At 46.6% G+C, this 23,498-nt stretch overlaps 1 protein-coding gene across 2 annotated transcripts in view; it reads right to left on the bottom strand.

Moving 5' to 3' along the window:
* The window catches only part of CPED1 (cadherin like and PC-esterase domain containing 1), a 320,213-nt gene that overhangs the window by 23,820 nt on the left and 272,895 nt on the right, over window positions 1–23,498 (bottom strand). For both annotated transcript variants that reach the window (XM_078680455.1, XM_078680463.1), the window contains exon 13: window positions 22,163–22,309. In XM_078680455.1, the coding sequence (XP_078536581.1) occupies window positions 22,163–22,309 (147 nt within the window). The remainder of the gene's footprint in view (window positions 1–22,162; window positions 22,310–23,498) is intronic.

The raw sequence follows: 23,498 nt of genomic DNA, 5'->3' as shown, positions 1-23,498 counted from the left end.
AGAGGAAGCACAATGCATATACTGATGAAAAGGGAACTCAAATGAATTCACCGTGTTGACCCCATAGATAAGGAACTGAATTCACTGGAGGACTGGCAAAAGGCGGCACTCTTCTGATGAACATGATCTTTTCCAATTTGCCTTTCTAGTCATTGTACATTCTTTACAATGATGTATGTATGCCATCATTTTAAAATTATATCAGATTGGTTTCTTCATATACCAAGTGTTTTTCAAATGCTGCATTATCATCTAGACATCTTCTATACCAAGTTATACTTCAAGTAGCCTGTAGAGTGTACTCCTTCCATTGCAATTTGTTTTACACTAAGCCTTTTGAGTTCACTCTCTATTATTATTTGTTTGATCTTGCTATTTGTTCCCATTGTTTCGATTTTTTTTAAATCTACCATGTCTATACGCCCAACGTGATGGACCGTCTTTCCTTGAAATATTGTGGGCCAAACATTTATGCCTTGTACTTCTAGCATCTGGTTACCTGTAGGGAGTATTTCTTCCCTTTCTATAGTAGTTTGTTTCTTACCTAGAACTGCGATAGAATTCCTATGAGTTCACTTTTGTAACTTTTGTTCAGGGTTACATGCCGGCTTTTTTTCAGTAACAGTCCGATGTGTTTTATTGATTTTTGGGAAGCGCAACTGCTTTTTCAATGATGGATGCCACGTGCACACTACCTGTAGCACAGGCTATCTATTGGACAGGGCATGCAGCCACTCCATGACTGGGTCCTGAGATACAGCGCAAGACAGCTGCTGCGCGAGCGTAAGTACTTGTGTCCGATTGATGGCATCATAACAAAGCGTTTTAGGATTTGTATTGTTTCTAGTTGGCTTACGAAGTCATGTATGCTTATTCTATGCAGATTCCGACTCTCAAGGAACCTTTCACTGGTTATATTGGTCCGTGAGTGAGCTCTTTATTGCTGTTTTTCTCTCTTTTAATCCATTTGGACTTTTCTGATACTCTGGAAAGACTACTATTCACGTTTTGTGGCATTATAATATTAAAGTTTTTGCAAACTAACTGTACACGTGCTAATTAGATCTGGCAGGGGCACCACCAGGGCTGAATAATTTTTCTTTTACATTATTTTGACACTGCAGTGACATAAGAGAATCTGTTGTTTTCAGATCTACTTAACTATATTTAAATATCAAGAAACCTATATACCAGACCTTCTTTGTGAGGTAAGAATATGCATTATCTGGCCAACCCTGTTTGTAAATGTTGATCAAGGGTTATTGACCGTCTGCTTTTTGACATTTGTAAGTGTCTACCGGTATGGTCCTAAAGAAGACCCTCAGACTAGTGTTCATATAGGGGCCAAAACGTCAACGTATAGATATATATGTTGACTTTAAATGAATGTTTAGCTAATGATGGAACCTATATGGTCATTTTGAGTCAAGGTTCCTCAAAAGTTTATGTTTTTAAGTCAACATTCTGTGGGTTAATGTAACACTGCGCAACATTGTTCACAAGCTTTCACTTATCGCTATCACTGCACCGTTCACTTGGAGCACCTACTGTACGTGTCTTTTGCACAGAAATACATATTCCAGTTGAGATACCATCAATGTATATACGATGAATTCTTGCATCTATCTGTGCATGTAAGTATGTGTATAAATATTAAATGGTTGGTATTTTTCAAACTTTGATTTTGTACTTGACCACTTCATTATTGTTGCCTAGGAAGCATAGGCAATTAGCTTCCCCTGAGGTTTAATTGTACATTTACCCAGGCTACTAGGGACACCAGTTTGCCCTGTATTTTGTTTAGAATATAGTAAATATTAGTCAGCAACACACTTTGTAATGGTGTGAGCGTAACCCTTAGCATCATGATGCAATGCAGAAGCTGCAAAGTCCTCAAATAGCCTCTTGGGTATTATAAATAAGGCACTACCACACATCGTTGGAATGACACAAAGCAAAGCATTCACATCTAACAAACGGCAGACTACAAAGCATTAAAATAGCTGAGTGATGCCACATCAAAGCCACATTGTGGAGAACAGTGTTTTTTGATAAACCTACGTAGCATGACTGAGGCTGCCTAGGAGCAACTGGCCACAGATGGAAAGTGAGATACTAATAGGAACATTGTCATTCATTTTTTATGAGAGCAACAACTAGCAAAAAAAGTAGACAACACCAGCGTAAATTCTTTCATTGATATTGTAAATGTATTGATACAATGGTGAAAGGCTCAAATTTCAGAGAAAAAAAATTGTATTACTTAAATGTTTGGTCAAATCTAATTTCCCCAACAATATTGAGTAATAGAATATAGAAGTTAAGAATATCGTTTTTAATGTTTATAATATCGTTTTTGAAAGCATTGTTTATATTATTTACTTTAATATTGTTGTATAATTATATTTTTAATGAATTTCATATTCATGTATTATATTAATTGTAGGTGTTATTATTATTATTATTATTAATCTGTTTGTTAAAAAATGTTTATGTTCGTTTGTGATTTTTAAGGTGTAATTTTGGGGGGTATTTAATTAGCAATTTATAATTTAGTAGCTGGTATATGGGTTTGTATGAGATCAGGGTAGGAAGTTTTTTGAATAATACATTATTATTTTTTAATTTTAAAGTATTGTTTATGTTATGAATAATGTATTAACTCATCATCCTGATATGTTTTTAAATGTACAGGTCTCACTGCACTGTACCGTGTCTTTGTATGCAACATGTTTTGCTATGCTGTTTTATATTGCACTCAGCCACGGCCGGTAGTAGGTAACTGCAGGGCGGTGATATAGGGAGGGGGAGGGGCAGGGTGGGGGGTTGTAATGTACGGATTACGGACTATAACAGGTAAGTAAACATATAAATAAATAAAACGAATTTCGTTGTGTGCACTGCATTGCAGTTGGTGATGCAGTGCACACAACGAAATTCGTTTTATTTATTTATAAGTTTACTTACCTTTTAAAGTCCGTAATCCATACATTACAACCCCCCACCCTGCCCCTCCCCCTACCTACGTCACCGCCCTGCAGTTACACCTACTACCGGCCGTGCCTGATTGCACTTAAATTAATATTTTATTTACTTTATGTTTTTATCCGGGATTGTTCACTTTTTTAAACCAGTTTGCACCCGAATAAAGGTATTCTGATTCTGATATTTAGATGATAATATTTCTTATTTTTAAATATTATTTTTATGTTAATCAAAAATTTAATTGGTTATGTAAGTTTTTTACTGGATTATTTTGTATGCACATTATTTGTTAATGTTTATTAATTGTTAATTTATTGAAATATATTTAATAATAAACTTTACTGAATATATTTGATATCTTTATATTGGTTTAAATGTGATTTATTTGAAATAATTGCTATATTAAAATTATTATATTGAGAGGAGGAGCCAAGATGGCGACCTGAGCGGACGTGCAGCCTCTCGGCACCGCCGGCCCCGGAATCCCGCACCTCAATCCTGCATGTCATCCTGGTGTATCTTGCACCGAAATGTGCGGGAAGCGGGGCTGGTTCTGATGGTGTTCCTCCGACCTTTCCACCCGCCCGGAAACCGACGTTATCGGACGGACCGCCCTGGCCCGGGACCTTTCCTCTTCTGCAGGGCATTGCTGGACCTCGCGTGCTTGGACACGGCCGCTCTGCCGCGGGGGCTGGGCGACAGCGAAACATCATCTTCCTCCGCATACAGCTCGGCCACCGCCCGCTGCCAAGAATTGCCTTGTACGCGCTGAGTTGCACGGAACCAGGTGGAAGACGTGCTCTGTCAACGAGTCCTTTGTCCGTGGCCGCCATGATTCTGGTCGGCTCCTATTGTCCCTCTGCCCGCCATCGGTGAGCCCCGCTCGGTCTGCCTGACTCGCCGCACTGCCGGCGAATTCCCGATTACGCTGCGGACCGCAGGGGATATAGTGTACCCGGGGACCGACAGCTGTTGATCGGTCGTGCCCTGCGACCCCCTTCCCCCCCCCAGCGCTCCGGTGGATTGAGGGCAAGATGGCGATGCCTGCCTCTCGCCATTGTGCGGACGACTACGCACCCTCATCGTGGAACAGCGAGCCCACTTACGTGCGGGGGGCCGGGGTGCATACTTCCCCCGGGAGTGCAGAACTATGGAAACCACAGCCTGAATGGACATATAAAGACGTGTTGACGACTTTGGGTGAGCTGCGATCGGCGGTGAGGCACAACTACAGTGTACTGGGTGTTAAACTTGATGCGTGTGCCCGTGCTTTATGTCGAGAGCAGAGGGTCCATCCTCGACAAAGTTTTGACTTGGAATTGCTACAATCTATCAGCACGCCGCAGCCTCAGAGTGCTGCTTTGGAGGTTACAGTAGCTATTGCTGCGGCTTGTAACGACTGTTTGCCGCCCACCAGATCTGTCGCTGCTGCATTGTCTCCCCTTTGTTCCGTGCCTGACTGTATGTGTTGTTTCATGGCTTCACAGCCCTGGATGGCAGTTGCCTGTCCTCATGCCTCTTCATCTGCTCCTTTATCACGGACTTTGACCTCCCTGCTCTGTGACTTTTGTCGCTTGGATACATCGGAGAAGCTGGTGACCAGGGGAGGTTCATTTTCTGGGGACAGGCGACGCTCTTTCCAAGTACACGCACTTCCCCCCTCCTCTAGGCGGCCATTTTCCCTCGTCAACCTGGACTGCACTGGACTATCACGGAGAGTGGGTGAGAGGGCGAGCCCCAGATCGGGCCAGGGCTAGGCGGTCCCCTTTGTTGAATTGCTGGGCTGGTGGGTGGAAATTGTGTGAGATCCGACCTCGGCCTGTTTCATTACGGAATGTGAATTGCTCTCCCTAATTGTTAACCTTTTGCTGACTATATTTGTTGCCAATATTGGGGTGGGAAATGTTTATTGGGCCGGTGGTGTTCGTGCATATGTATGACTGGCCCTCTTCTCGGCCTTTCTTGATTCTGCCTGGGGAGTACTCGCAGTGGTGGCCGTGCCTCGAGAAATTTGGACGTTCAGGACAGGGCTGACGGTTCTTTTACTCATTGGTTTTGGTTGCTCGGCTAGCGGAGATCCGGACTGAACTGCAATTTTTTTGTTTATTTTTTTGTTTTATTTTTGTGTTGCTTGCGTTTCAGGTGCTGTCCTTCCCTGCCTACGATTTATTTGATATATCCGGTTCTTTATTCTTCCTGATGTACTGGCGGGGGGTTGTGTCCTGGCCCGGGGTTCTGGGTGTAACAGATTTTGACCCTCTTTTTGTTTCACGTCTTCCAAATTTATTGCTGCATGTTGCGTAGATGGTTTATATGACTGGGATGTCCGGGAGATCCTGATATTGGGTTGGCTCCTCCTCATCTTTTCTTTTTCTGGGAGTTGTGGATTGGTTTATTCTTTCCTCGCTCCCTTCTCTCTGCTGTTAGGGCTTTTTCTTCCTTTTTCTTTTATTTTTCCCTTTTTCTTTCTTCCTTTCTTGTCTATATTTCGGGTTCCTTAGTGGGCGACAGACACTCTGCCGGGGGGGGGGTAGGCCGTAGCCTCCGCATTGCTGTAGGGTGGGGGGAGGGTTTTAGTTTTTGTCATTTAGTTTCTATGGGCCTTATTTACTATTTTTCTGCGCTTTTCTTTACCTGTTTCTTTTCTGGGTCCGCGATAGGGGTTAGTGGGGGGGGTGGCACAGTTGGGGGTACGTAAATCCTGGTTGCTGCTTTTGTAGTTTTCTTTGTACCGCCATTTTGTCCGTTGTATTCACCTCCGTTGTTGTTTTTTGTATTGATGCCGCCTGCTCATGTAATGTGGCTAGTGTACGGGCTCAGTATTCCTTTGTTCTTATTCTTACTTGAATTATTTCGATCAGAAAACTTTAAAATGTAACCTTCATTGTTCCTTCTCCCCGGCGCCATGCGTCTCTTCACTGTAATGTCCATTGATTTTTGCTAAATTACCTGATTCCGCTGAGGGACTGTTTTGCTTGCATTTGTGCGTTAAAGTATCGTGTCCGACCTGACGGTTGTGGGCCCGTATTTGTTCTTTTTATGCACAATAAAGGTTTTAAAAAAAAAAAAAAAAAATTATTATTGTTCAATTTATAATCTATTTTCATTTTAATTAGCCTTGCTTGGGTAGCAGGGAGGAAAGTGAATTTATTTGTAACTTGTTATTTTGTTTTTTTTGTTTAGTTTTGCATTATAATGTTTGTATAGTTACATTGATTTGTATTTATTTTATTTATTTATAATGTAATTTTTTTTATTTAAAACAATCTTTTAATAGTGTTATGCTAGTTAAATGTTCCTTTCATAATGAAAAAGATTTGGAATTGTATATGGAACTCTTCCTAAGCCCAACAATGTCCCTGCTTTTGCTTATGTTCATGTGGGAATAGTAGGTTTAGCCACTCAAAAAGGCCAATATTTTTCTTACTGTTGTTTAGGTTGGACCGAGAATAGTAAATCTAACCCCTCTAAAGTACAAAATTTTACCTGCTTTTGTTTTTTTGGGAGTAGAAAAAATGAATCTAACCCCTCGAAAGTTCAACAGCTGACCGACTGTTGCTTAGATTGGAGTGGGAATAGTAAATCAAACTTCTCCATATTCCAACACTTTCCCTGATTGTACTTACGTTGGAGTGGGAGTAGTACATCTAACCCTTTCATAGTCCAGCAATTTCCCTACTATGGCTTAAACTGGAGCAGGAATAGTAAATCTAACGCTTCTGAAGTCTAACACTTGCCCAACTGTTGCTTATTTTGGAATGGGTATAGTAAATCCAACCCCTCCAAAGTCCAACACTTCCCCTACCCCTGCTTACAGTGGAGTAGAAATAGTGAAGCTAACTCTCCAAAGACCAGCACTTTCCCTACTTTTACTTAAAAATGAGCTAGAAAAGCCAGTCTGACTGCTTTGAAGTTCAACACTTTTGCTAGTGTTGTTTGATTTTGTTATTTTTTCCCATTATATATCATTTATAAAAAATTAATTTAAAAAAAAATTAATATTTTTGTTTTTGTTTTTATTTTCATTTTTATTGTTTATTTATATGTGATATATGTTTTTGTTAATATGTTTTTATATTTTAAGGTATGTATCTATTATATAATATATAATACAATAATGTATAAGTAATTGTGCTTATTACTGTTTTTTAAACATTGTTTCATTATTGTTTGCATATTGTTAAAGAGAATGTGTATAGTTATATATACACAAACATATATATAATTTACCTTACTTATTAAAACTATTTCTTATTGTATTACTATTTAGTATTTTAATATTTTAAATAAATTATAAATAATAGTATCAATATGAACTTTCCAATATACATATCTTATTTTAGTTGACTCAATATTTTGGTAGTTTACATGCAAAGAATGTAAATTCATTATTTTTGTAGACAGTATTTTGGACATATTTTCTGGTATGTCGATACTGTTGTTTTCGATATTCTATCATATGAACACTGTTAGATATTTGTGGATATTTTTAAGGATCCCACATTCATTCACAAATGCTATAAAATATTTTTGTCATCCTCATAGAAATAAAATTATTGAATAATGTAAATAAGAGGACAAGATATATATTAAACAAGGGCAGAGTACACTGGAGACTCCTCCGTTGGAGTTACCTCTAACTCATAAGAATATTTTGAGTTTTATTATCTGCTGTCGCCTAGCCAACAATTACCCAAACTAAGCTAGGGCTGGCGATGAGGCAATTACCACTTCAAGAGAATCAGATGATCCATTGTCTCAAAAACTTCTATTCCCCTTCATCAACTTACCCTAAACTATTATTTTGAAAGTAAAGGAAGGCAGTTTTACTAGTGTGGCTGAGTCGAAAACCGGGTGTGACAGGGGAAAGGCAAGAGTGTTTGTCTAAAAAAAGTTTGTAATTGGCTGACAGCTACTTTTTAAGGAGCAAATTGAATGCAGGAAGACCTGCCATGGCCCCTAATTACCTGGATTCATTGAGATGTGACTTGTTTTCTTAAGGAGGAGCAACAAGGCATGTCACCCGATGAATAAGTTTTGTTTGCCAGCTCCTCCATTGATGCTACAAAAAGGCGTCATGCACTTTTAATAGCTGTGCCGGGATGTCATCAAATTAAACGTTTATCAGGCTGTGTTGATTAGAAAGGATGGAAACCTTATCTTTAGAGACAGAATCTGATTGAAAAAGTGAACAGGTGGATTTAGGCAGAGAGTTCCAGTAAAAGAGCATGGTGTCAAGGAGAGCTATCATCTTTGTGATCTTTTATGTTTCAAATAGGGATCCTTACTCACTTATTGCAGATCAGAGAGGTATTGGAAATGGCTCATAATTTATTTGCTGATCAACTGTATGTAAAGCTATAACACGTTTTTGACTTCTTGGAAGAGGCCGCTGGTGGTCATAAGGACAATATTACTCTCTTTGTTGTGATCAGAGTTCCTCCCTACATTTCTGTTTACTTATTCTAGCTGACCCTGGATTTCTCCAGTGTCCCTGACATCTCTAAGCTCAATGGAAGTGCTCAACATTGATTTGTTGCTGAACCAACCTGCCGCCCTGGAGGCACACCAAAAGTGTGCCCAAACCCACAGCAGGATGTTGAAAATTGCAGCTGCTGATTGATATTCTAGGCAGTCCCTATAAAGAGGTGACTACCAACTTTACTTTAAAAGTAGTTAAAAATCTGCTTAGCCCTTCATGAATGGGCCCCTTAACTCTCCTGGATGTCTGTTCCTCGGCTGTATTATATGTTTTATGCATGGAATTTGTATTATGGATGGGGTCCCTTTTAGGAGCGCAATGCACATCACACAAAATGAAGTAACCAGCATGAGGGTTTAAGACCTTCATAGCTTTTCCGTCTTTAGCGCAGGCCCTGAGGAAGGTGTGGTACCACAATACAGCCTTTTTTTTGTACATTTTTTTTTTATTTTAACAGTAAGACAAGAGCAGGCAATACAGATATCAGGTGTTTCGCAGTAAAATACAGAACAGGGCCAGGCGGGGGAAATATACAAACAATAATCACTGTAAAAAGTAAAAGGCCCATCACGGGTACACATAACGGAAATAGGAAATAAGCAATCTATTAAGCAATCAAAGCAATCCCATCCGCGTGACCTCGTCCACAATGTTACAGGATAATTAAGCCAGCGAAGACACCCGGACAATAAAGGATTTGTGAAAAATAAACAGCCCATCTCTCGTAGAAGGAAAAAGAAAAGACAAAAGGGGCCATAGAACAAAAGAAGGCAAAATAAAAAACCCCACCCTGCACCCCTGCAATGGCTACGGCCTAACCCCACTAGCAGCGTGCCTGTCGCCCAAGAACTACCCTAAAGGAAGGAAAAAGAGAAAGCGGAGGAGGAGAAAGCAAACACACTCCCGGTCTCCCGTACCCCCCGCCAACAGCGACCACCCCGAGACATGGTAAAATCAATATTTAGCAATTATACAAACCAGTCAGGGGAGGATAAACAACAACCACCCAATTCTCGTCACAATATAGGCACAACCCCGGCATCGCTAAAAGCTATTTTATCGGAACCCAGCGATAAAGTTCAGCCCTGGCCAGTACGGTCCGTCATAAGAGTCTTTGCCACTCGAGCCGCCATTTTGAAGGAAAAGGCAAAGCGTCCACAAAAGTTCTTGTCAGCACAGGAGGATCGAATACAGGATAAAAGTTCACGGCTCAAACGAGGAAAGGTGTCCAAAAACAGCGAGTATCCCAAACCATCACCAAGGAACTCATAGCCACATGGAAGACCGTCTATAGATGCGTTAGGCGGCAGCAGGATCGGGCAAGAGACGCTAGCGAGAAGCACGGGCTGGCTTGTCGTAATAGGGGACCGTCAAGGTTCATTAAATCCGGGTTATGCACGGGGACCTCGACCTCTGATGTGCAATGCACAGCTGGTACCATCTCTAGCTGGAAACCAATCGAGGTGTCGTCCTCAGGTTCCAGGATACCGTCCACTTTCACCATCAGTGTCCGGAACACAGCGACTGTGTGCGAATGGAGCGCCCCAATGGCGGCCACAACGGCCTGCAGCGATGGCGCGCCTTCCGTCCACTCCATCCCCTCTCAATAGGCGACAGAGCCGGACTTGAACCCCAGAGGCCGGCTGCTCCGGAGTCGCAGGCCACGCAAATCTGATATCAAGTAATGGGAGCTCCTCGTCTTACAGAACACACCTTCGCCGTAAGAGAGGGCCCCAGCCCGTCGACCCCGGGAGGGCAGCAAGGTCTCCGGGCACCGGACCCCCACCACAGCAGCCGGCGTGGCACGCTGGTGTGTCCTCGGTGTAGATCGTTCAAAGGATCGTCACAAAAAGTCAACAATTCAGGCACTCTTCGGGAGACCGGGCTCAGTCCAGGTCTCACTGCCGATGTTGTTCAACTCTGACCCGGATAGTCTAGAAATCGAGGCCCCGGCTTCCACACGTTGTTAGGCCGAGAATGGAAACACGGCGTATCTTCGTCAGCCGATGAGGTAGAAATCTCGGGATTGCACCTTTAGAAGCAGTAGACCTTCATAAACAAGAAAATCAGGTGTAAGGTCAGGATTGAAGACAGGATAATCGAGCTGCTGGCGGAGGTCAGCGGAGCCGGGAGCTTACGCGGCCATCTTGATTCGTAGCGTAGCTCCTCCCCCAATACAGCCTTTTTAATAACAACCTGTAACAGTAATGAATGCAAGATATTGACTTGAACAATATAATTGAGCAGATGTGGAGTTAGAATAGTAAGTCTGCAATCCTCAATGTATACTCACCTTGAAGATATTGTGCAAGTTGTTATCCTACACCCAATATTATTCCAGGTTGATATTTGTATATACGATGTTTTGGCATACAACTATTGGGGCAGAAAAGTCTAATGCATGGTGACAGATGTGCACCCTTGCCATTAGTGCCACAGTTGCATGGATATCTTGACACCTGGTACTGATTTTTGGTCATGGAAGAACACAGATCATGGCCTGTCTCATGATAATGTGCTCATGTTAGACCGGGGTGCATGCACCCGTTGCTACCATCACAGTGATAGAGGACTACTGCCCTTGCGAGGGGTTAAGTGACATGAGTGCGGTTGTGGCAGCATACCAGTTTTGTGTTTCATAAGAGTTGGTAGTGTGAACAGGACTTTTTACCTGTGTCACTAGAGTGGACCCTGCTGGCCCACTCAAGTAACCTTCCACTGCTGTGTATGTGTACTGAACTTGCACTTGGCCTACATTATGACTTTATGTTGCACCGGGCAGAATACAGTGTACATACTGTGTTTTATGTGTGCCTGTGCTTGGTACATAACATGGAGGCCTCTGGATTCCATTTTGGAAGCTGAGGAACTGGAAAGGACTGTGGAGGTAAAGACTGCCTTTATCAAACAGGAGACTGCTGAAAGTTCTGAGGGGTGGGGTGGAAACACACACACACACTGGAGGTAGGGGAGCAAATAGCCAATGTGCACATCAGAGGTAACTTTGACCGCCGGAAGAGTTGCTGATCAGTGGAGCTTGGGCTCATTGTGAAGCAAAATGGTGGGTCTGCTAATGTTTGCATTATAGTAGTCTCCCAGCTGGGTGAGCGTCCCTCGCCCAGGAAGCATAGAACACTTGTCCTGTGTCTGGAGCACCACCCTTCTTTCTAACTGCAAATATAAGTGTTCCTGTGAGAAGGAGGAGACAGCCTGGAGGGAGTGAGGCCAGCAGTGATCCTGAGAAGTGGATACAGATGAGTGAAGTGTGAGGTGTCCAGTCCACTTGGGACTGTCATTGGAAGAGAGAGTCATCCGTCTAACTCCAGTAGCCGGTCATTGCTGTTGGGGCTGCCATGAAGTTTTAAGACATTGCCCATTAAAACAACATTGTTGTGCCATCACCCTTGCCTGTGGCCCCTTATGCCAGGAGGGGCCATCAGGACTGTTGAGGCAGTCGCTCACTAAAGTGAAACCATTGGGGCCATCGCTGGGTACATCCAACATCTTGGGGCCGTCGCATGTGCCTTCAGCATACCAGAAATGGGGCACTAGGACTATTGGGGCCATCACCGGTATAAGAGAAGTCCCCTCAACCATCAATGGGACTCGAGATAAAGGGCAAAACCCACCCTGCATCACCGCTGCTGCCCTATTACCTTCTCTGCATGAACCGTGAAGGAGAAGCCACCTGCTACACATGGAAGCCATCACCGACTGCGACTGCCTCAGAGCATTGCCCCCGAAGACAGTGGGAAAACGTGGTGCAGGGCAGGCAGGCTGTTTGAGACTTGCAGGAACTTGGGGCTAGATATAAGTAATGAAAATTTACCGATTCTAAAATACTGAATTTTACCGATTCAGTATTCTAGAATCGGTAAATGCAATGTAGATAAAAATCGGTAAGTATTACCGAATTACCGAATCGGTATTTACCGATTCGGTAATTCCCATTCATTCCTATGGGCCTGGAGGCCCATAGGAATGAATGTGAATTATCGAATCGGTAAATACCGATTTGGTAAAATAGGGAAACATTCAAGGGTGGCAGGGTGTCACATTGACACCCTGTTGCACCCCTGAAAAGTGCTTGTGTGCACATGTGGCACACATACATGCCTATGTCTAACTGTTGAAAATGCACAGATTTGCATTTTCAAAGGTATTCGTTATTTACCACCAACTAAAAGTACTTTCTACATGCCATTTACCGATTTGGTAGATACCGAATCGGTAAATAATGATTCAGTAAATACCGAATCGGTAAATACCGAGTCAGTATTTACCGAATCATCCCCTACATCAGAAGAGGCTCAATACCGGTCGGTAAGCCTGACATTTACCGAATTTCGGGTTTACCGACTGGTAATGGGCCACCTACATCGAGCCCTTGGTGTATTAGCTTCATAGTGAGCTAAAGTTTCAGGACCAAAATGAGACTTTGTTGTGCACTGCTAGTATAGGCAGCGCCTGTGGGTTCACCTCTAGTAATCCACCAGTAAGACGCTTCTTTTTATTGAGAAGGGTGAGGGAGGACCCAGAGTGCTTGCCTTGTGTGTCATTTAGTGTGCTGCATTTTACTTTGCTTGTGCAATAAATACATATCTTCTTACCAACAGTCAGTATTGGACTTTACAGTTAGATTACTGGGGTCACTATTTGAATTTCGACTCTGGCACCTTTGCTTACATTGCACCTACTGCCCCCCCCCCCCTAAGAAACCTTGGACTGCTCAACTGACGTTTCCACTGAACGTCAAGTGCTGGCTGGGTAGTTCTTGACGCCACCTCTTCAGAATCCACAGTATGTGGGGTCCCGGGGAAGCAGCAGTAAAAAGCCTCAATCCCTATGATTGAGACCAGTAGCCCCTGACTACCCAGTGGCCCTCTGAAATGGGTCATAACGACAACCCTGTTGAATGTGCCTTAGAGAGACTAAAGTAGTACCAATGGCATACGTGACCTTCATGACATTAGAATATGCATTCTCTGTAAACGTGTAAAAACTCATAATAGTGGTGTGAATATTGTGTGAAAAAATGGCAGTAAAATTCTGATAGTTTTCACTATCTTCTTCCACAGTGTTCATTATCTTATTACACATCTGGTCCTCAAGCACAATGGGACTCAGAAGCTGATACCGCTAGAAGAGTCCTGAGGCAGTGACCATATTCATGCTACTTCTGCCAGTAAGCATATGTTGCTTTGTATGCAAGTGTCCTTAGAGCTAGTGGACTATGACCTCCTCCTAGATTCTGCAGCCCAGAGAAGGATTGTGGTGGAGTGCACTATGTAAGTGCTAGTCATACTTAATTAACCTTTTTCCCCTCTTAGTAAAACAGCCCATAAATTCTATTCCAGACAATATGGCGGTTTGCGCAGTGTCCATTCAGCTGAGCCATAAGAGGTGGAAGCACATGCAACTTTGAGGTGGCACAGTTTGAGTCAAAAGTGCCTGACTGGCTGCATCCCTACATCCACAGCCCGCTCTGGCTGTGAGCGGCTGCACCACATGTTTGAGGCTCTATGGCAGTGCTGCTCGGCTTCAATTTACTGCATCATATTGGCCATGTGAGCGACTTACTCACCACTTCTACACCCATATTTGGTTAGATAATATGGCTGCCATCCTGTCCACAGTTCCCACCAAGCAGTCTTTATTATGATGTTTGTTCCTAAGGCTCCATATCAGGAAAAGAAAGGTTTTAAATGCCTATAACTAACCATTTTCAGTGTTAATAGCATTCTACGCTCTATTCCATCAAGTAAATATTGACTCCTAAGGGGCTATTCTTTACTTGGTTACCAATGTTCTCATATCTTCCACTTTAGTAGGAAGGTTAACTTTTAGATTCCAGAAATGGGCTCACAATTGCATGTGGACCACAAAACTCTATGTTTCTCCCCACCGCCCTCAACATTCATCGCAAAGTACCACAAAGACACTTCACTAACTTGTGTCAAACATCTAAACGGTAAGTTACCCCAGTAAATATATTTTGTCTGCAGGCCTTTGACAAACTACATTTATAACTCACCTCTGGCGCTCATTCAGGCCACCATTGTCCTAGGCACTTTGTCGATAGGGTGTACGCTATACCATACTAAAATGTTTTCTTGTTAATAGAACAAGCTGTACAACATGTAAACGTTCAGATCAAACTGGAATGCTGACACCTTTACTTCATTAATAATAATATGGTGTGTCACGCTGAACAATATTGTTTCAGGTAAATCAGTACTAAGAACTCTTGGTGGTCTGTTGATATAACATGGTGGGTTTAGCCTCTGTGCTTGTTTTTAGTCAGTTTGTTTGAATTACAACCAACACCCTGACGGTGCGCTGGACTGGTGTTTTTGCAAGGCAGGGTATAGTGTTAATTCTGGTGGTCAAGGGAAACCTATTCATGGTTAAAATCAGTCTAAGGAGACTTTGAATCAACTTGTTATTGGCACGTCTGTAAGCTGTAACTATACATTGTGTGCTTCAGTGGAGAAGCGGTCTGGTAGGTTGCACAGGACACACGTCTGCTGCGTGGCATACGTGTGCTAGAGGCACCTAAGAAGCTCAGGAAAGGTATTCCCTGAAGCCTGCTGGTTAGTCACCTGTACCAGGCTGCATCTTTGCTGAAATACCAAAGATATGCCGTCCAGAAGACTCCGTTCCTGTGCGACATGGTCACCTCTACCAGACCGCTTCCCCGTAGAAGCACAGAGGGCATTGCCACAGCTCACAGAAGCATCGATTACAAGCCCTTTCATATTCTCCCTGGACTGATTTCAACCACAAACAATGTTCCTTTGACCATTGCAAAGAAAACAATCACTGCCTTGTAAAAGGCCCAGGCCTGGGCGCCACCAGAGGGCAAAACACGTGCTGACTGCAATTCAAAAAAATGACTGAAGATATACACAAAGATTGAAAGAGGCATCTTATGACAGCAACTCATTAAGCAATTTTATAATTCATTTAAGTGAACAAATAATGTTCAACCTAATGTAATGTGACGATATTAATTATTCAAAGATGTTAGCTCCACTTTGTTTTGAATGTTTACTTGTCATACGGGAAGAGGGACCCCGCCCATTGTCCTAGGAATACAATCAGACACAAACGCAGCATTCACTTTGACAGACTTAATTGGCATTACAGTGGGAATTCAAGGCTCGTAGACCCTCATTGTTTCAATACAGCTGTAGAACATGTTTAGACCAGATTGTTGATGGGCTGAGAAGCAGACTGCAGGTATAGGAAGCACTAGGTAATTTGGACACGGATGTTGTTCAGCTTTAGTTTGCGTGACATGGACAACTTTTTAAATAACAATAGATAATTTACCCTGCTATTGAGAGGATGACGTTTGCAGTTACCTCTCTAAAGAGACAATACTCTCCTTTTAGACCAGACATCCTCAGACCTCCAGAGCTCACATGATGCTCTTTCTTCTTATAACTCCACCGTTCAGCTCATGATGAACTACACCAAGACCAACATTATTAGTAAATATTAGCTTATTGGTATTGAGGTGGGTGGAGGGAATGGACATTAAGGATAAGGGTCCATATTGATTTACATCCCAATGGTTGCAGGTGGTGGTGCAGGGAGCTCAACTATGATCAGAACACCTTGGCACAACCTGCTTTATCAGTGCCATCCATAATGTAGGGAGGTGATCAGGACAAATTGTCAAATCAAACGCGAACCCCAAGGCGTATTAGTTGTGCATCCAGTGCTGAACCTTTATTCAGCTATGGGGCCAGAAGAATGATAGGGAAGCAACAGATACTACTTGTGTAACGATATATCTGTAAGAGACATTAGTTAGTGATAGATTCCTTACCTTAGAATATCCCCAGGCATCAGACTGGATCCGGAATTTTTTGCGTAGCAATACACCTGCGCGTCGGTAGGCGTCGTCTGCGACTCCGCGTCCGTCGTCGGCGTCGTTAGCGCCGGAATGACGTCGTCGGAGTACTTAGACGCCGCCCATGCGTGCTGACGTCAGTTCTGATACACAGCTTTTCCGCGCCAGATACGCAGAGCCATGATAGAACCAACACTGGTGCCAAGAAACTAGGGCCCTGAAAGGGGATGACCTTAACCCTAGATATCGGTTCGCAGAACAGGGAGGATGGGTAGGTCGGTAAGGAATCTATCACTAACTAATGTCTCTTACAGATATATGGTTACACAAGTAGTAACTTGTGCATCTGAAAGAGACACGTTAGTGATAGATTCCTTACCTTAGAATAGATACCCCAGCAATACCAACCCCGGTGGTGGGTCTGCGAACCAATAATCACACCAGAAAGTCCTGGAGGACGGAACGGCCAAAGAAGCCATCGCTCCGGACTTGACTGTCCAGGCAGTAGTGTCGTGCGAAAGTGTGCAGCGAGGCCCACGTAGCTGCCTGGCAAATGTCCTGTAAGGGCACTCCCCGGCCCAGGGCAGTCGTAGTTGCCGTGACCCGAGTGGAATGAGCCCTCAATCCAACAGGGGGCTCCTTCTTAGCCTTGGAGTAACATGCCTGGATACACAAGATGATCCACCGGGAGATGGTCCGCTTGTGTACCGCCTTCCCCTTCTTAGCACCCACGTAGCCAACAAAGAGTTGGTCATCCACCCGGAACTGGCGTGTGCGATCCAAATAGAACGAGAGCGCACGTTTTGGGTCCAGACGGTGGAGCCGCTCTTCCTCTTTAGAGGGATGCGGAGGCGGAAAGAAGGTTGGCAAGGTGATGGACTGCCCGATGTGGAAGGCTGAGACAACCTTGGGCAGGAAAGATGGCTTAGTACGCAACACAACCTTGTCCGGATGGACAGAAAGGAAAGGTGGAGTACAAGAAAGGGCCTGGAGCTCACTCACTCTCCTGGCAGAGGTGATGGCAACCAGGAAAGCAGTCTTTAGAGTCAGAAGACGAAGAGGACAGTTGTGAAGTGGCTCAAAGGGAGCGCACATCAGGAAGGTAAGAACAAGGTTCAAGTCCCACTGGGGCATCACGAAGGGAACAGGAGGGAACATGTGCGTGATGCCCTTAAGAAAGCGATTTACAATAGGGGACTTGAACAAAGAAGGCTGATCAGGGATCCTCAAGAAGGCAGAAAGGGCAGAAAGGTAGCCCTTGACAGTGCCCAGAGCAGAGCCCTGCTGGGCAAGAGAAAGAAGGAAGAGGAGAACCTCAGAAAGGGGGGCAGAGAGTGGATTCACAGCTTTTGCTGTGCACCATGCCACAAATCTGTTCCACCTGCAGGCGTATACCGACTTTGTGGAGAGACGCCTGGCTGCCAGAATGACATTACAGACTTCGGGAGGCAAGTCAAATGGCCTCAACTGTCGCCGCTCAATCTCCAAGCTTGTAGGTGGAGACTGGACAGGTTCGGGTGGAGGACCGTCCCCTGCTGCTGCGACAGAAGGTCCTCCCGAAGGGGCAGACGAATCGGGGGATCTACTGACATGCTGAGTAGCTCGGGATACCAGTATCTTCGTGCCCAGTCCGGAGCCACAAGGATAACCTGGGCCCGGTCGCGCCTGATCTTTTTCAGCACTCTGGGTAGAAGTGGTATAGGCGGAAAGGCGTACAACAGACCGCAACTCCACTCGCGACGAAAAGCGTCTCCGAGCGAGTGCCGCCTTGGAAATTCCAACGCGCAGAACCGATGACATTGCACGTTCTCTTCGGTGGCGAATAGATCTAACCAAGGCTCTCCCCATTGCTGAAAGAGGCCTTGCGCCACGTCCGAGTGCAGATGCCATTTGTCATCCATCATGCACCGACGGCTGAGTTTGTCCGCCCTGGCATTCAGAGAACCTGCCAGGTGTTGAACTACCAGGGTCACACCCTGACTTTCCAGCCACTGCCAGAGGCGCAGAGCCTCCTGGCATAGGGTCCACGACCCCACCCCGCCCTGTTTGTTGCAGTACCACATGGCGGTGGTGTTGTCCGTGAACACCTGCACCACACTCCCCCGGACAGAGGGGAGGAATGCCTTCAGCGCCAGACGAATCGCCCGTAACTCCAACAGGTTGATGTGGAGCCGTGCCTCCGCCGGAGACCAGAGTCCTCTGATCTTCGCCTCTCCCATGTGGCCACCCCAGCCCTGGAGGGACGTGTCCGTCACAACTACGTGCTCCGGGTGGGGTAGGGAGAGGGACCTGCCACTGACCCAATCGCGGTCCGTGAGCCACCACTGCAACTGTCTTGCAGTGCCCTCCGAGATCAAGACGTGATCGGACAAGTTGCCCTGATGCTGGGCCCACTGAAACTTCAGGTCCCACTGCAGAGCCCGCATCCGCCACCGGGCGTGACGCACCAGTAGGATGCAGGAGGCCATCAGCCCCAGAAGCCGCAGCGTCAACCTGACCGAGACCTGGGATAAAGGCTGAAAGATGGGAATCAGAGCCTGGATATCCCGAACCCGCTGTTCGGGAGGGTAAACCCGAAACTGCGCCGAGTCTAGAACTGCTCCGATGAAGAGGAGCTTCTGAGAGGGACACAGGTGCGACTTCGGCACATTGATGGAGAAGCCCAGCAAATGGTAAGGCCAAAGGGGAGCACGGTAAACTGAAAGTGCTCATGGCCTACCGTGAACCGCAGGTAACGCCGGTGGGCCAGCAGGACGGGGATGTGAAAATAAGCGTCCTGCAAGTCCAATGCTACCATCCAGTCTCCGGGGTCCAGGGCAGCTAAGACCTGAGCCAAAGTCAGCATCTTGAACTTCTCTTGACGGAGGAAGCCGTTGACGTTCCGTAGGTCCAAGATCGGGCGCAGGCCCCCCTTGCCCTTCTTGGGCACCAGAAAGTAGTGGGAGTAACATCCACACCCTACTTCTGGCCCAGGAACGCGCTCGATGGCCCCCTTGGCCAAGAGGGCCGTGACTTCCTCTTGCAGAAGTTGCAAGTGATCCCCCGACACGCGGTGGAATTGCGGTGGCATGGTTGGAGGGGTCGCCTCGAAGGGGAGGGAGTAGCCCCTTCGGACGATTTGCAGCACCCATCTGTCCGATGTGACAGTGCGCCATTGGGAGTGGTGATGGCGAACCCTGCCTCCCACAGGCGTCACATGGGCCTGAAAGCTCGGACTAGGAAGGTTTGGAGGCAGGTGCTGCAGAGGGAGGTGTGGACTGGCCTCGCCGCTGACCCCGACCGCCGCCGCCACGGCGGTTTCCACGGCCGCCACCGCGCTGCTGGGTATTCTGCGGTGCGTGGCTGGCAGCACATTTGGGGACGCCCCTTCTGTGGCCACGAAAGGAGCGAAAGGCACCCGATTGCTGGAGCGTGGCCGAGAGGCCTGAGGACTTGGCCGTAGCCCTGGAGTCCTTAAAGCGCTCCAGCGCATGGTCTGCCTTGTCGCCAAAAAGGCGACGGCCATCGAACGGCATATCCAGGAGGGTGGCCTGGACATCGGCCGAGAAATTGGCGGACCTCAACCAGGCGTGGCGGCGAACCGCCACCGTCGTTGCCATCGCCCTGCCCAGTGAGTCCGTGGTATCCAGTCCACACCGGATAGAGTATCGTGCCGCATCTCGACCCTCCACAAGGGCTTGGGCGAGTTTAGCCCGGACCTCCTCCGGGCATTGTGGCAGCACGTCCGCGACCGTGTCCCACAGGGTGTGGGTGTAGCGGCCCAAGAGACACGCGGTATTGACAGACCGCAGTCCCAAACTCAGGGACGAGAACACTTTCTTCCCGAACTGTTCGTATCTCTTGGATTCCCGATCGGGCGGGGCCGTCGGGAATGCGGTCTGGAAAGTGGAGGCCTGGATAACCAGGCTCTCGGGGGTGGGATGGGTGGACAAATAGCAAGGGTCGCCCGGAGCCGGGCGGTAGCGTCTGGCCACGTTCCTAGCCACAGGCGGACCCGTGGCGGGCTTGGACCAAGTGCCCACAAGAACGTCACATAAGGCTTCATTAAACGGCAGCAGAGGCTCACTGGAGCTTGTCTGCGGTTTAAGAACCTCAGTGAGGAGGTTAGTCCTCACGGCCGCAATGGGGAGCTCAAGGCCCAAGGCCTTGGCTGCCCTCGTTAACACTACGCTATAAGCAGCCCCCTCCTCCGTAGCCACGGTGGGAGGGGAGACAAATCCAGTGTCTGGCGAGGTGTCAATACCACTGGCCTCCCCAAGCTCATATGTCCAGTCCTCTTGAGACTGGCACTCCTGTGTCAGAGGGTCCTCAGACCCCTCCCAATCACCTCCGTCACCAGTCTCCTGTAACTCAGGGTCAACAGACTGGGCCTCCTCATGGAAATAAAAATCTCCAAAGGCCGTCGGAAGCGGCGCCCAACGGCGCCGTTCCGGCGCCAGAGTCGGACCGAAGGGAAGATTGGGGACGGTGTCCACAATGGGCGCCGGGGGCGACACCCTCAGGGCCGGCGCTGGTGAGGTCGTGAGGTCGACCGGCGACGACCCGGATCCGGAAGCGGGTCCGGTGAGGTCCTGCGGCGCCGGGACCGAAGTCGCCGGCGGCGCCGGGGCCGAAGCACCCGGCGGCGTCGGGCCCGAAGCGCCCGACCCGCTAGGGCCTCCAGCCGGGACCGCTGGGCCCGAAGGCGCCGCAGGACCCGGCTGAGGAGGGAGGGACCTCATGGCCATGAGGTACCGCTCGACCTCCTCCAGCGTCGCGCCGTGCCCAGGGACCCGAAGGTGTGGGGAAGGTGGCGACGCTTGCGACTCTCTTGGAGCCGTGTGGGCGGTGTCGCCCGAACCGCCGGCCGCATCGTGCGAGCGTCGGGGTGGGTCGGAGGAGCGATGATGCCGCTCCGACCTCTCATGCCTCTTACCTGAGGACTTGGATCCCGACGACCGATGTCCACTCCCGGAGCTGCAGGGACTCCGACCCAGCGACCGGTCCCTCGACCTCCCGTGGGACGGGACCTGGAATGGCGCGGGGCCGACTGCCGGAGCTCGAGTCGCTTGCGGGACCGCTCCCGCCTAGCCTTCGACGTCAGGGCCCGGCAGTCGGAGCAGGTGCGGTCGTCGTTGTCGAGGCCTAAGCACTTCAGGCACCGGCGATGGGGGTCCGTGACCGACATCAGTCGGTCGCACTTCGAACAGGGCTTGAACCCGGGCATCCCTAACGGCACCGTTGGAGTCGAAGACTCGAGTAGAAAAATAATCAAAAAGATCAAAAAGTTTAGTCAAAGAATGACTAGGGGTAGAGCTTCTTCGGATCTGCGCTAGCTGGCGCGGAAAAAAGAAGAACTGACGTCAGCGCGCATGGGAGGCATCTAAGTACTCCGACAACGTCATTCCGGCGCTAACGACGCCGACGACGGACGCGGAGCCGCAGACGACGCCTACCGACACGCAGGGGTATTGCTACGCAAAAAATTCCGGATCCAGTCTGACGCCTGGGGATATTCTAAGGTAAGGAATCTATCACTAACGTGTCTCTTTCAGATAGGTAAATATATTCTATCTCCATCAATCACATCCCTTTGCGATCTATTAAGAGAGAGTAGAGCTAGAAGGTGGATATCATGATTGGCACCTCTTGCTTCGAATACACTGGCTTCAGTCCAGGAGGTCTGATAGAATGGATGTTCTCGAAATTGGCCTACCCTCTCTATTCATCTGTGGACCAGCTTGCACCTACAGCTTAGACTACCTTCTTGCCTAGTTACCCCTTTGCCTAGTTGCACCAAGTTTGTCTGAGCGTGCTTTCATGCCACAAAACGAGTGAAGGGCGCTGCGTATTACCTCGTGGAAATGGCAGCCACACGATCCTGGCAGAAATTCCTTGTAGCGACCCATCGTGATGCTGAGCGTGTCAATCACTTCGTACCCCAAAAGCTTTGCTTTATCAAGAATCATTGTATTCTCATCCCACAGGTGTCGAACTTCAGCCTGCAAAAATAATTCACAATAACAGCAATGAGGGCACTTTTAATAAAAATATGATCAAATTATTTCCACGTGAGGAGTCGCATTGTGGCTATGCTTGCAGTAGCATATTGCAGGCCCCTGCAATGCACGGGGGTGCCTGCCCTAGATTTGAGGAGGGGGTGGAGGGGCACTTTCAGCCCAAGGCCAATTTATATCTGTGAGATTTGGTCGACTCAGGGGACCTTCATCACAGAGTGTGGTGGCCCATCATTTGGTCAAATCTTACTGTGAGCAAATGTATCTTACAATATGCTTGAAAAGAAGAGCTAAGGGACAAACAGTGTCTTTGCAAGCACTGCTGTCTTGGTTTTTGGAGTTAATATTGTCAATGGCCACAAGACAATAAATTAGAGAAAAAGGAATATAATAGATAAGATCTTACTCTTGCAAACAATAGGTTCAAACAATGTTTTGAAACTACGTCATCATCTGTACAATGAATGTAAAAATTCCTGTTGTATTAAAAACATGTTTAAACAAGGTATTTAATCAGTTAATGAGGAAGACCTAACATCTACCTTGTAAAGAGAACACGAAAAAACACTGACCGGTTGATACCAAAGGAGAAAGTAATCTTGGCACATTTCAGATTGGTACAAGTTAAATCCTTGCTTGGAATTAATATTAGGAGGGTGCAATGGAGGGGCATGGAATAGGGCACCTTACATAACTGCTTGCGATGTTTCACTGCAAAAGCAGATTTTCTCCGTGCAGTATGGGTTGAAATATGGACAACTGTGGGGACCATGGATATTGCCCATAAAACTGATCATGAAAAAATTATAGGTGACTGACCAGAGGGACCCAGAATATATTTCCAGAATCTACTGCGCAGTATTTGATTTAGTTTGCCCACATATCGTCTTCGATAAATTCAAAATTTTACTCCCAATCCTTAAGACGTATGAAGTACAACCTTGACTACTCACAGTGGCACCTCTACTGACCTAGAAACCTGGTGAAATCTAAGAGGATGGTTACAAGTTGTTCGGTAATTCCGTTTCGGCCAAAAGTTTCAGGATCACAACTGGTGCCCTTGTATGGCCCCCAGGAGCAGACGGAGTGTGTACCAAGGCGCGAAGCTCTGTCAATAACTGTGTCCAGTTTATGATCCTAGATTGTCATTGTGAAATATTGGCAGGAATGGGAA

This window comes from Lissotriton helveticus, chromosome 1_1 (genome assembly GCF_964261635.1).
Source record: "Lissotriton helveticus chromosome 1_1, aLisHel1.1, whole genome shotgun sequence".
In the NCBI taxonomy this organism is placed as follows: domain Eukaryota; kingdom Metazoa; phylum Chordata; class Amphibia; order Caudata; family Salamandridae; genus Lissotriton; species Lissotriton helveticus.
Note: the sequence above shows the minus strand (reverse complement) of the source record. Positions and strands in the feature narration are given on the sequence as shown.